Genomic DNA, 12,281 nt, shown 5'->3' with positions numbered 1-12,281 from the left:
GCCTGCATGTAGTTGGTTTGTATAAATCAGTTCAGAATTTCCATGGTGTATGTTATTCTTATATCAAAGGAGCAAAAATTACTATTACTCTATCAATGAGAGTTACACAGACATCAAAAACAAGAAAATTACAATTTTCAACAATAGTCTAAGAAAGAGATATTTCAATTCAATTGCTGCCCTCACACTAGGCAATATGCCTCATTACAGGATATTAGATCAAATCTAACTACATTCTTCACATTTCTCACTTAAGAGATGATTGAACACAATGTTATCTCACTATCACTTCCAGAATATTCTTTTCTGAAACAGTAACCCAGTAATAGGAAATTGTGAGGAAGACATTGAGACAAGATAAATGATTATCTCAGTCATATTCCTGATTCGACTATGATACATTCTGATGTTTATTATAGGACACATTTTCCTGATTTAGAGAGAGAAATGTTTGTGGCAGCAGTACTTACCATTTGCATCCTTTGGTGCTAAATCCTTAGCTTCAATTACTTCAACATTTAGTAAAATGTTTGGAGCCTGAAAGTATAAAAATAAGATAAAGAACAGAGCTTTTTGGCCTACCAGATTTTCTAGTTCATACATCTTTATGCATTTACTCACCTCTTTTGACTGTGCTCTCTCTAAAAGATTGGAGTGTCTCTCATTATCTAATTTGAAAGCTTCTTGCAAATAACTTAGCAGAGCATCTCTTTCATCACTTGTGACATCAGAACCCACAGTATGGAGCAGTTCATAGAGGATTTCTGAGTAAAGTTCTTCTATCTAGTTAACAAAAAGTAAAGATCTTTGGTTAGACAAACATGAGTACTGTGGTAGTATACATATTGAAGAAAGCACTCAACAAATTAAAATATATTGAAATGTTTAAATGCTAGTAAAATTAATTAAGAGTCCAATTTACCATATTAGCTGTTTTATTGTAATCAGTGAAAGACTGGTACAACCAGTTTCATAACATGCGGGTACATCCTCTGATGTATTTAAGGTATAATTTCCCATGTTGTCCAAGTGGTTTAATGTGTGAGCCAGTGCAATGAAGAACACTAACTGACACAAGCAACAACAGTAATCAAGTGTAATATAGCCAGTTATCACTGATAATTTACATTCAGAGAACACAAGCTCTAGTGGCCCTACTTAAGATGTGTGATCAAAAAGTGATGCGAATTTTTACTTTCATAAAAGATAGATCAAAAAAATCTGCATTAAATTTTGCTTGGAAAATGGAATAAAGTGCAGCACCACATTCAAAATGTTGACCGTAGCTTGTGGTGAATCTACTATGAGTAAGAGAAGAGTTTATGAGCAGTATAAACATGTCAAAGAGGGCTGAAAAGACATTGAAGATGACGACTACCCTGGAGACCCTAGCGTATCAATTACGGACAACAGTGTGGAAGAAGTAAAGAAAATGGCACTGGAAAATCACCATTGTATAGATATTTCTGATGTCAGCATATCCTTTGGCTCATGCCAAACAATTTCTTTCTCTCTCTCTCTCTCTCTCTCTCTCTCTCTCTCTCTCTCTCTCTCTCTCTCTCTCTCTTCCCCCCCCCCCCCCCCACTTTTTTTTTTTTTTTTGGGCATGAAATGTGTAGCAGAAAAGTTAGTTCCAAAAGTGTTGAACTTTGATCAGACACGCTACTATGTGGATGTCGCTCAGGAATTGCTGAATGAAATCGACAATGATCCGGAAGTCTGAAGAAGGTTGTAACAGGTAACAAAACATGGATATATGGGTATGACATTGAAACTAAGGCCCAATTGTATCAATGGACACTGCCTGAAGAGCCAAAACTGGAAAAAATTCAACAAGTCTGATCATGACTAACCCAGGAATGCCATGCTCAATTCTATTTAGGTGATATGTGTTGGCCTTTGACACCTGGGAATGTGCTGTCACAGCTTTCAGTCTCAAGATGCAGTTCTGAAAAAAAGCAGATAAGATTGGAAGTCATTGAATGGTAACATGAATTTACAAATGTATCAAGTTTCCTACACTACCACACTTTACAACATAAATATTGTTTGTTTCATGGGTACCATCCAACTTTAAGACAAGAGTAGTGGCAGTAACAGTGACAGTCCAGGATCTTCAACATTATCTCAGTTTGGAATCACCTGAATAGAATAGAGCATGGCGTTCCCCAACCTGTATTCCTAGGTTAGCCCATAGAAACGACTTTGTTCTGGGACTGACAATATCAGCTTTAGACTGTAAAATAAATGCTTAAAAATTTTCACAAAAGTGGAAGAAAAACAGTTTATGGTTGTATTACTTCTGCATACAATATTTATTATGGCTTAACTACCAAAATCACAGAAATTATGGCATGCAAATTTGCTAAGGGAGATGGAAAATCTGTATCAAAGAACTGAGAAAGAGGGAACATAGTAGGGCTAGAATGGCTCAAGGCATTCGTAAAACAAAAGACATGTTCACAACTTACAAAAGAACAGACAAGTATATCAAAAGCCACTAGAGGCAAATTTGAAAGTAGTGTTTGAAGATTGGATTTTCCTTAAAGGAAATACAAGTTTGACCCACAAGACAGACACATTCTGGATGATACAGCAGCAACCATTGTGCAGAAGCTGCCAAAAGTATTGGTTCGTATGGGCTGCAGAGCAGTTGGACAAGCCACATCTGTTGATAGAAGTTCACTTGCGATAGTTGTTGCTGTGTCCATGTTGCTTGTGTTTCCTAAGGTGCACTTTGAGGGACCACGTGCTACACAGTGTCTCACCTGTCTTTGTGGGTGGAGCCATAGTCTTGGTCTGGATGAACAGTAAATTATTTGTACAGCTTCTTCTGCACTTTGTCAAACATTAAATGTTGGCACATGATTCTGGACACTCATGGAAGCCACACAATCTTAGCAGCATTATCATATTCTAAAGACAATGGTATTACTTTGCTGACTGCCATCTCGCACAAGACATGTGCTATATTCTCTTGATTTGAGAGCTTTGCTTATTTCAAGAAATTCCATAATAAGGCACAATGTGATCTTCTGCAGGCACAGAGTTATTGATGATGTTGGCTGACTAGCTCGTAGAGCATTCCCTCTTGTCTTCACCAACCAAAAAGGGCATATGGTAGTGAATAACTAAATACAGATTTTTTGGACCTGAAGACTGTCAGCCGCCCATTTTTGTAACTGACATTTGCTGACTGAATCTAAAGGAAGGTCTGATTGATGTTTCTGACCATGGCGTAACTACAAGTCTCAATGTTTCTTAACCTATTGAAGCAGTCAAAGTCAGTTGCAAAAGAACTGAGGCAATATACACAGAAGACATTCAGCTTCATTCTAAAACTCCTTTTCCAAGAGGAAAAACTAACAAAACTAAATCAATGATTCTGCCATAAACCCATCAAAAACAGTCTTGAAGAAGAATCTTGGTTAGCACAAGAAATTTTATTGAAGAAATACACTGAAGCGCCAAAGAAACTGGTACAGGCATGAGCAGTCAAATACACGCACATGTAAACAGGCAGAATACAGTGCTGCGGTTGGCAACCCCTACATAAGACAATGAGTGTCTGTCACAGTTGTTAGATTGGTTACTGCTGCTACAATGGCAGGTTATCAAGATTTAAGTGAGTTTGAACATGGTGTTATAGTTGGTGCACAAGCGATGTGTGACAGCATCTTTGAGGTAGCGATGATGTGGGGATTTCCCTATACAACCATTTCATTTCAAGAGTGTACTGTGAATATCAGGAATCTGTGAAAACATTAAATCACCAACATAGCTGCAGCTGGAAGAAGATCCTGCAAGAATGGGACCAATGGTGACTGAAGAGACGAATGTTGAAAATTAGGTGGATCAATAAGGTAAGGAATGAGGTGGTTCTGCGCACAATTGGAGAGGAAAGGAATATGTGGAAAACACTGAGAAGGAGAAGGGACAGGATGATAGAACATCTGTTAAGACATCAGGGAATGACTTCTATTGAACTAGAGGGAGCTGTAGAGGGCAAAAACTGTAGAGGAAGGAAGAGACTGGAATACATCCAGCAAATAACTGAGGACGTAGGTTGCAAGTGCTACTTGGAGATGAAGAGGTTGGTACAGGAGAGGAATTCATGGTGGGCTGCATCAAATCAGTCGAAAGACTGATGACTCAAAAGACAAAGAAAAAGAAAAAGAAAATTGTAAAGCACACAGAGGATACAGGAGTTCTGAGCAAATGCATTTGTTGTTTATGATTAATGCTAAACATGCCATATTGATAAAACATATAGTGATATACTGAAGAGCCAAAGCAATTGGTACAACTGCTCTAGTATCATGTAGGGACCCTGCAAGCACACAGAAGTGCCACAACATTACATGACATGGATTCGACTAATGCCTGAAGTAGTGCTGGAGGGAAATGACACCATGAACCCTGCATTGCTGTCCATAAATTCATAAGAGTACAAGGGGTGGAGTTCGCTTCTGAACAGCACATTGCAAGGCATCCAAGATATGCTTAATAATGTTCGTGTCTGGTGAGTTTAGTGGCCAGCGGAAGTGTTTAAACTCAAAAGAATGTTCCTGGAGCCACTCTGTAGCAATTCCCAATGTGTGGGGTGTCACATTGTCCTGCTGGAATTGCCAACATCTGTCAGAATGTACAATGGACAAAATTTGCGTGCTGACACTTATTGACGGCCCAGCATTGAAATCTACAGCAATCTGTGGAAGGGTTGCACTTCTGTCATGTTGAACGATTCTTTTCAGTAATTGTTGGTCTGGTTCTTGCAGCATCTTTTTCCGGCTTCAGTGATGTTGGAGATTTGATATTTTACCAGATTACTCATATTCATGATACACTCATGAAATGGTCGTATAGGAAAACCCCACTTCATCACTACCTCGGAAATGCTGTGTCCCATCGCTCAAGGGTCGACTATAACACCACGTTCAAACTCACTTATATTTTGATAACCTGCCATTTTAGCAGCAGTAACGGATCTAACAATGGTGCCAGACACTTGTTGTCTTATATAGGTGCTGCCAACTGCAGCGTTCTATTCTGCCTATTTACATATCTCTGTATTTGAATAACCCTGCCTACAACAATTTCTTTGGCACTTCTATGCACATTACAACATAACTTCATCAGTGGCTTTTAATGAAATGGTTGTGAATTAGGAATGTACTAACTTAAATTGATTTGCCAAGCTATTGATTAGAAGTACTAGTTATAATTACTATTAGTGAAGGATTATTGTTGGAGAAGCCTCTAGAAGAATCGTTTTGTTTTGTTTGGGGTCCAGCACCTTGGCCAGTAAAAACAGAATTCTTATGGGATCATTTTGTTGTTGTTGTTGTTGTTGATCCATCCATCATAAGCTAACTATTCAAAACCTATACATGAACCATCTGCATAAATGTTGGACCTGGTGATTTAGTGATAGAGTGCATGCATGGAAATCAAGAGGTCATGGGATCAAATCTTGGTTGGACCAAGAATTTTTCAGCCTTCATTTTAACCTAGTATTCACTTCTCAACCATGTGTGGAATCAACTACATCATGTTGTTTAGATTGTACGTTAAACATGGTCCCTTTCCATCACTAAATGAAAGGGGTGGTTTTAGGAACATGCAAATGACTGAAGTGGCCTCCAGCAAAAAAAAGAAACTTCCAACAGGCCACTGAGCCAGACAGGAGAAGAAGTAGTAGTAGTAGTAGCATGGGCGTACCCAGCGAGGGGCAGGGATGGGGGCAGCCGCCAGCCGCCCCCCCCCCCCCCCCCCCCCGCCCTGGGGCCTGAATGAAATCAAACTCTGAGGATGTGTAGAATAGTGTACCTGTAATATACAGTTAAAATTGTGGCAAAATGGCATCCTCTTACTCCCAGCAGTGCCATACTCTCCAGTGAGAACCCTTGGATGGTATGGAAAGACAAAATAAGGTACCAATACACCTGCATGGAGCAGAATGTCTCAGAGAAATGAGTTTGTCGTACATCAATGTTTCATGTTGTATAGCACTCACTGCTATGACACTGATACATGTGTGTAACCAGTGGACAGAAGAGCAACAAACATAATGTCAAGCAGACATTGGACCTTACAATATGACCACCACATGTGATCACCACCATCCTGACTTCATACCAATGATGAACCATATAGCTTCATCCACAGTGTAGTGAAATGCTGCAAGGGGGCTTCGAACTATCCGCATAGACAGTTCAACATTGTCTGCTAAAGGAGGTGTTGGTGGCACACAAATGACTTCGCTGCTTGTTGACCAATTAGCTTTTGTTCCACTTCAGTCTAACTTAAAATGATGGCCATCCATGTGTTGGACACTATTTCTGTGATCACAATCTGGCTGCCTGCATTTGTTGAGTGGTGTGTCAGACAGAAGCTAAGTGTGATGGTTTGGGTAAAACAAATACTTTTGTCTCCCATGCAGTTATGAGATATTCGAACAGCAAATGCTGAGCTAGTGAGGCTTCATGCCAGAGATACTGTCCCTTCTTCAAACAATTCAATATGCCATATTTCAGGAGAACAATGGACAGACAAATGTGGTGAGAAATGCAGAAACCTTTTTGAGGAGTACTGCTGGACCTTACTTCCTCGGCCTGGATGCCCTCTTGACATGGCGAACATATACACGATGTGGCTGGTCAGCAACTCATTGCTCACAGTCTTTCAACAAGAACTCTTGCTTTGTAGGACAAATACAAACAATAAGAAATGTGTGACCTCACACTGTAATGGATACTCAATGTTGGAGATAATGGGCAGTTTTGTAATCCCAATCTTAATCCTAATAATTTGTATATTGTCTTGTATCTAATAAGTTGTATAAAGAGCATTTCTGTCATATGCATGCTTCTTGGTGCTTTGATTTTCACAAACATTTGTATATTTTCTCAGCAAAGCTGGCAGATGCAGATGAAAATAGACTAGTAGAGGTGAAGAGACTAATTGTTACAAGTATTAATACCATAAAACACAGATAAATTGTTACTTTTTAGCTGAGTAAAGAGTCAAAATTGTGTGCCGCACCGAAAGTTGAAGTTGACTCCCTGCTGTCCTCTTCTCCCATCCAAAGGAGTTTGGATGACATGGAGGGAAAGGAATGGCAAACTGGAGCTTTAAGTCGCTACTGATGTGTGATAGGATGATGGTAGTGCTAAACTCCGTCTGTAAACAGCAGTGATCCAGCTACGAGCCACGGCCCTGCACACAATTTCAAGTGGGCACAAATGATTGCATTTGAGAACTTAATTCCCTTATCTTGGAATAAACACTTCTGGCTTCAAGTAGCTTGTCAGCATTCAGACAGAAGCTTCTTAATCAACTTTTCATAAAATTTTTGTGTGCTATTATGAGTAATCGATAGGGGTACCATTAAAACAAGAGGATGGAGATAAGGGAGATGTAGTACTTGTATTATCACATGTTAGCACCTACCTCTCCCTATCTCTATCTCTCTAACAAGGGTGACCATGTGATAGTAAGGGGAGGGGGGGGAGGAGCCAAGACCTGGGGGTATGGAGAATTATTAATTTTTTGGAAGACAAATGGTGACTTTTAAGTATCCATAAAGAGTTCCATTTCCAACCCCATTAAAAATCTGCATAATACCTATTTTTCAGTCATTTCCTTCAAAAAAGTAGCAACTCACTACACTGTATTTTTTCCTTTCACTAAGAGCTAGGGCGATGGGGGGTGGGGGGGGGGGGGGGGGGAGCTGTACATGGCCTGCACTTGCCCCCAGGTATGGGCGACTTTCTCTCTAATCCACTAGTCGAGCTCGAATATCCAAATCGCTTGTAGAACTTGAGTTAACAAGAGATTTCGAGGGACTTCAAGCAAAGCTTTTTTCACTTTTTGGCAGGCAAGGAAATGTTTGTTTGACTTGGTCTCGCTGTAGTACATCTGGAAGACATAGGAAGTTGGCGATACAGAGGAACTAACAAGGCAATTGATTGATGAAATATTCATGAATCTGGTGAAGGGGATGAGATATGAGTAAATTTTTCAGATATCATCAGTACTGCAATACACTGCATTACGAGAAGTGCTGGTCTTTTCAGTAACTAGTTGATCATAGGATGGAAGAGGGAGTATGTTAGCAGTTTCCTCTGTTATTCGTTCAGATTCTTCTGTACTATGAAACAATTTCGTCTGCACCCTTCCACCCCAAAATATTACGGTTTTAACAAATCCTCAGAAAATCTGGTGTGGAACTACACTACACTACACTACATTAGTTGTGTAGAGAAGTTACTTTGATTTGCTATTTAATTTCCTAGTATTTTACTATCCAGTTTTCTTTCTTTTTAAACTGATCCTGTCGAGATGACGTGGTAATAAGTCGGAAGCAGTAATGATGTCACTTGTGTGACCTTAGGCTGAAATGTACAAGGTAGTTCCCTGACGATATTGCAAGCTTTCAGGGATGATGAAGGCTAAACGTATCAATTTGAGGTAAGGGACCCTAGACCCAAAGCGACCTAGTCTAAAGTTTTAAGAGAAAATTGTTCTGATACCTCTGACAGTGGAATACCTGTACTGTTGTTGCTAAGATTGAAGGGTACGCAACTTTGAGGTCGCAGTATGGACAAAAACATGAAACATATCTGTTCTTCTGAGAAAGATTCCGTACCTTTTGATACATGTATTTAGAACCCGCGTATTTACAGGACTTTTTTTCCTTGTTTTGGTCCACGCCACCGCATCTGAAGATTGCCTACCCTACAGTCTTAGCAACAAGACTGTCAGAGGTATCGGAATGATTTTCGCTTGCAGCTTTCGTTTTCAGACCACCGTTCCTTACCTTCAATTGATACATTTACCCTTCTCCATCACCCTCGAGAGTTTGTATCATCTGCACAGAACCACCATGTGCAACACAAAAAAATTACAGTAAGGTCACTGTGTTTCCCTAAGGCAGTAAGCGTAGGCTTTGTAATGTCAGTCCCGTTGTCCCGCGCCCATTCACAGCACGCGCTGTTCCTCCCCACTCACTGTCATGGTTTCGAGGTATATGGTGGCCTGCCTCTTGAGGAATTCCTTCTTGACGCCCCTGAAGATGTTGCGGCGGCGCGGCGGCCGAACGGCCGGCAGCGCCGCGTCGGCCCCGACCAGCATGTCTCCGGCAGGCGTTCAGGGCAGCAGCGACAGAGGCGGCGGCGGCAGCGGCGGCTCCAGCAGCCGTAGTCGCCGCGCAGCAGCGGCGCCGGCACACTGGCCACGCGGGGGCATGCGCGCCGACCAACCCTGCCTGCCCTTCCCTCCTCTGCCCTTCCCTTCCGGCGCCTTATTTATAGCTGCGCCCACTTTACGAAACAAGCGACGCGCTAAATTATTACTTTTTTCTTCCGGCGCCGAGAGGTGGCGAAAAACCAGCCCCCGAGTGTACAGACACGGCGGTGTATCGCTGCGGCCCCGCCGTGGAGCGGCCGGCGAGCCGCGATAGACTGAGCGCTCCTACACACACACTGCTGGCGACAGGTTTGCCAAATACTATTTCTGTTGGGGGGCCGGGCGTCGAGCGCTGCCTCGTGCTGGCAGCCACCAGACACTCGGTGCATCCGCTACCTGGGCCAAGGCTGGACACCGGCCGCAGTCCTCCGTCTCACATTCCGAGTACACTCCTGACCGGAAGCTAAGCGTGACCGCCTCTCTGCCACGGATGCCTCTAAACCCCAATTAACTCACAGCCTGTTGGGGCTCGTAGATAAAAGCTCTGACAATTAGCCACCCCAAAATCTATTAAAATATATTTTTGAATAACACGAGGGGGCGTTCAGCAAGTAATGCAACACGTTCTTTTTTTCTGAAAGCATTTACATCTACATCTACATCCATACTCCGCAAGCCACCTGATGGGATGTGGCGGGGGGTACCTTGAGTACCTCTATCGATTCTCCCTTCTATTCCAGTCTCGTATTGTTCGTGGAAAGAAGGATTGTCGGTATGCTTCTGTGTGGGCTCTAATCTCTCTGATTTTATCCTCATGGTCTCTTCGCGAGATATACGTAGGATGGAGCAATATACTGCTTGACTCTTCGATGAAGGTATGTTCCCGAAACTTCAACAAAAGCCCGTACCGAGCTACTGAGCGTCTCTCCTGCATAGCCTTCCACTGGAGTTTATCTATCATCTCCGTAACGCTTTCGTGATTAAGAAATGATCCTGTAACGTAGCGCGCTGCTCTCCGTTGGATCTTCTCTATCCCTTCTATCAACCCTGGTACGGATCCCACACTGATGAGCAGTATTCAAGCAGTGGGAGAACAAGCGTACTGTAACCTACTTGCTTTGATTTCGGATTGCATTTTCTTAGGATTCTTCCAATGAATCTCAGTCTGGCATCTGCTCTACCAACGATCAACTTTATATGATCATTCCAATTTAAATCACTCCTAATGCGTACTCCCAGATAATTTATGGAATTAACTGCTTCCAGTTGCTGACCTGCTATTTTGCAGCTAAATGATAAAGGATCTATCTTTCTATGTATTCGCAGCACATTACACTTGTCTACATTGAGATTCAATTGCCATTCCCTGCACCATGCGTCAATTCGCTGCAGATCCTCCTGCATTTCAGTACAATTTTCCATTGTTACAACCATTCAATGTACCACAGCATCATCCGCAAAAAGCCTTAGTGAACTTCCGATGTCATCCACAAGGTCATTTACGTATATTGTGAATAGCAACGGTCCCATGACACTCCCCTGCGGCACACCCGAAATCACTCTTACTTCGGAAGACTTCTCTCCAATGAGAATGACTCATTTTATTCAGTATCTCAATACACCCCCACTCTTTTGGCTACAAAACCCCATTTTCCAACGTAATCTCCGTTCAAAAATACGGTCTTATGTCACCTTACTATGAAAGTCTTTATGCCCGCCTGGTACCACTATACTGATCGACGTCGGAGCTAAAGTATAGCTGCATCAATAGCCTCCCTACGACTCACGTATTGCTTCCTGCGTAGTGCATCCTTCGTGGAGTCAAAGAGATGAAAGCGGGAAGGTGCGAGATCTGGGCCGTAGGATAGATGAGGAAGAACAGTCCAATGAAATTTTGTGAGCTCCCCTCGGGTGCGCAGACATGTATGAAGCCTTGCGTTGTCATGGAGGAGGAGCAACCAGTTTGCTTTTTTGTGGCGACGAACACACTAATATCGTTTCTCCAATTTCCTGAGAGCAGCACAATACACTTCAGAGTTGATCGTTACTCCATGAGGGAGGTCATCAAACAGAATAAACGCTTCAGAGTCCCTGAAGACCTTCGCCATCACTTTGCTGGTTGATGTACAGCTCTGAACCTTTTTTTTTTTTTCCTTCTTCGGAGGAAAGGTAGTGTGGTGCCACTCCGTTTTGTTTCCTCTTCGAATGAGGAACCCACGTTTCATCGCCTGTAACGATGTTCGACAAAAAAATTGGCACAATCAGCCTCGTAACGTGCAAGCAATTCCGCTGAGATAGCCTTTCGTTGCTTTTTATGATCTTCCGTTAGGCGGCGAGGAACCCAACGGACACGTACCTTTGACTACCCTTTGACGAGTGTGTCCGCACTATCAACAGAGATGTTCAATTGCGCAGCTATGAGTGTGATTGTAATCCGTCGATCACCTTCAATGTCTCCGCACTTTCCAGCATTGTAGGAGTCACAGCTGTGTGTGGCCGGCCGGCAAGTGGGAGATCAGACAGGTTCGCGCGACCTTGTTGCAATGATGACAGACGGCTTGCCCAACGACTCATTATGCTTCTGTTCATTGCCATAACTCCGTAGACATTCTGCAAGCGCCTATGTAACTCTGCGATGCTCTGGTTTTCCTCCAAAAGAAACTCAGTGTCAGCTCTCTGCTTGGGACGCACCTCCTTCACATACCAGATGTCCCACAACAAATTCCACATTTTTTCCAACCGAAACTGGCCTAGAAAAAAATGTGTTGCATTAAATATTGAACACCCCAGGTATATTACAGAATTTAAATTATCAGGAAGAATTTCGAATATTTACAACGTGGACTTAAATAATGGCAGTCTACGTTTCTACAACTATTGATACAGACTTACGTTTTTCGAACAGGTTATGCACTTACGGCGCCTTCAAATACGCGTTAGCTCCATATAGCAGTGGTTTAGGGGCGTGGCTTTTTACAGGCTTCCACGAGGCTAAAAAAATATGACCTTAAGGGGTTTTACTACCACTCACAGGGTTTTCACGTTCCGCAGGACAATCAACAGAGTGACTGATCCTTCACTCTCGAATCCTT

General features: G+C 42.3%; 1 protein-coding gene across 3 annotated transcripts in view; it reads right to left on the bottom strand.

The window, feature by feature from the left end:
- LOC124710756 (protein unc-13 homolog 4B) overlaps positions 1-12,281 on the bottom strand; it is a 178,828-nt gene that overhangs the window by 47,287 nt on the left and 119,260 nt on the right. For 2 of the 3 annotated variants that reach the window (XM_047240952.1, XM_047240951.1), the window contains exons 3-4: positions 622-783; positions 471-537 (exon numbers count right to left, since the gene is read on the bottom strand). In XM_047240952.1, the coding sequence (XP_047096908.1) occupies positions 471-537; positions 622-783 (229 nt within the window). Of the gene's footprint in view, positions 1-470; positions 538-621; positions 784-9,012; positions 9,196-12,281 lie in introns of those variants that run through there. The other variant, XM_047240953.1, reaches the window with a different exon arrangement.

Source organism: Schistocerca piceifrons, chromosome 1 (assembly GCF_021461385.2).
Source record: "Schistocerca piceifrons isolate TAMUIC-IGC-003096 chromosome 1, iqSchPice1.1, whole genome shotgun sequence".
Classification (NCBI taxonomy): domain Eukaryota; kingdom Metazoa; phylum Arthropoda; class Insecta; order Orthoptera; family Acrididae; genus Schistocerca; species Schistocerca piceifrons.
The sequence above is the reverse complement of the archived record's forward strand: the minus strand, read 5'-3'. Positions and strand labels throughout refer to the sequence as shown.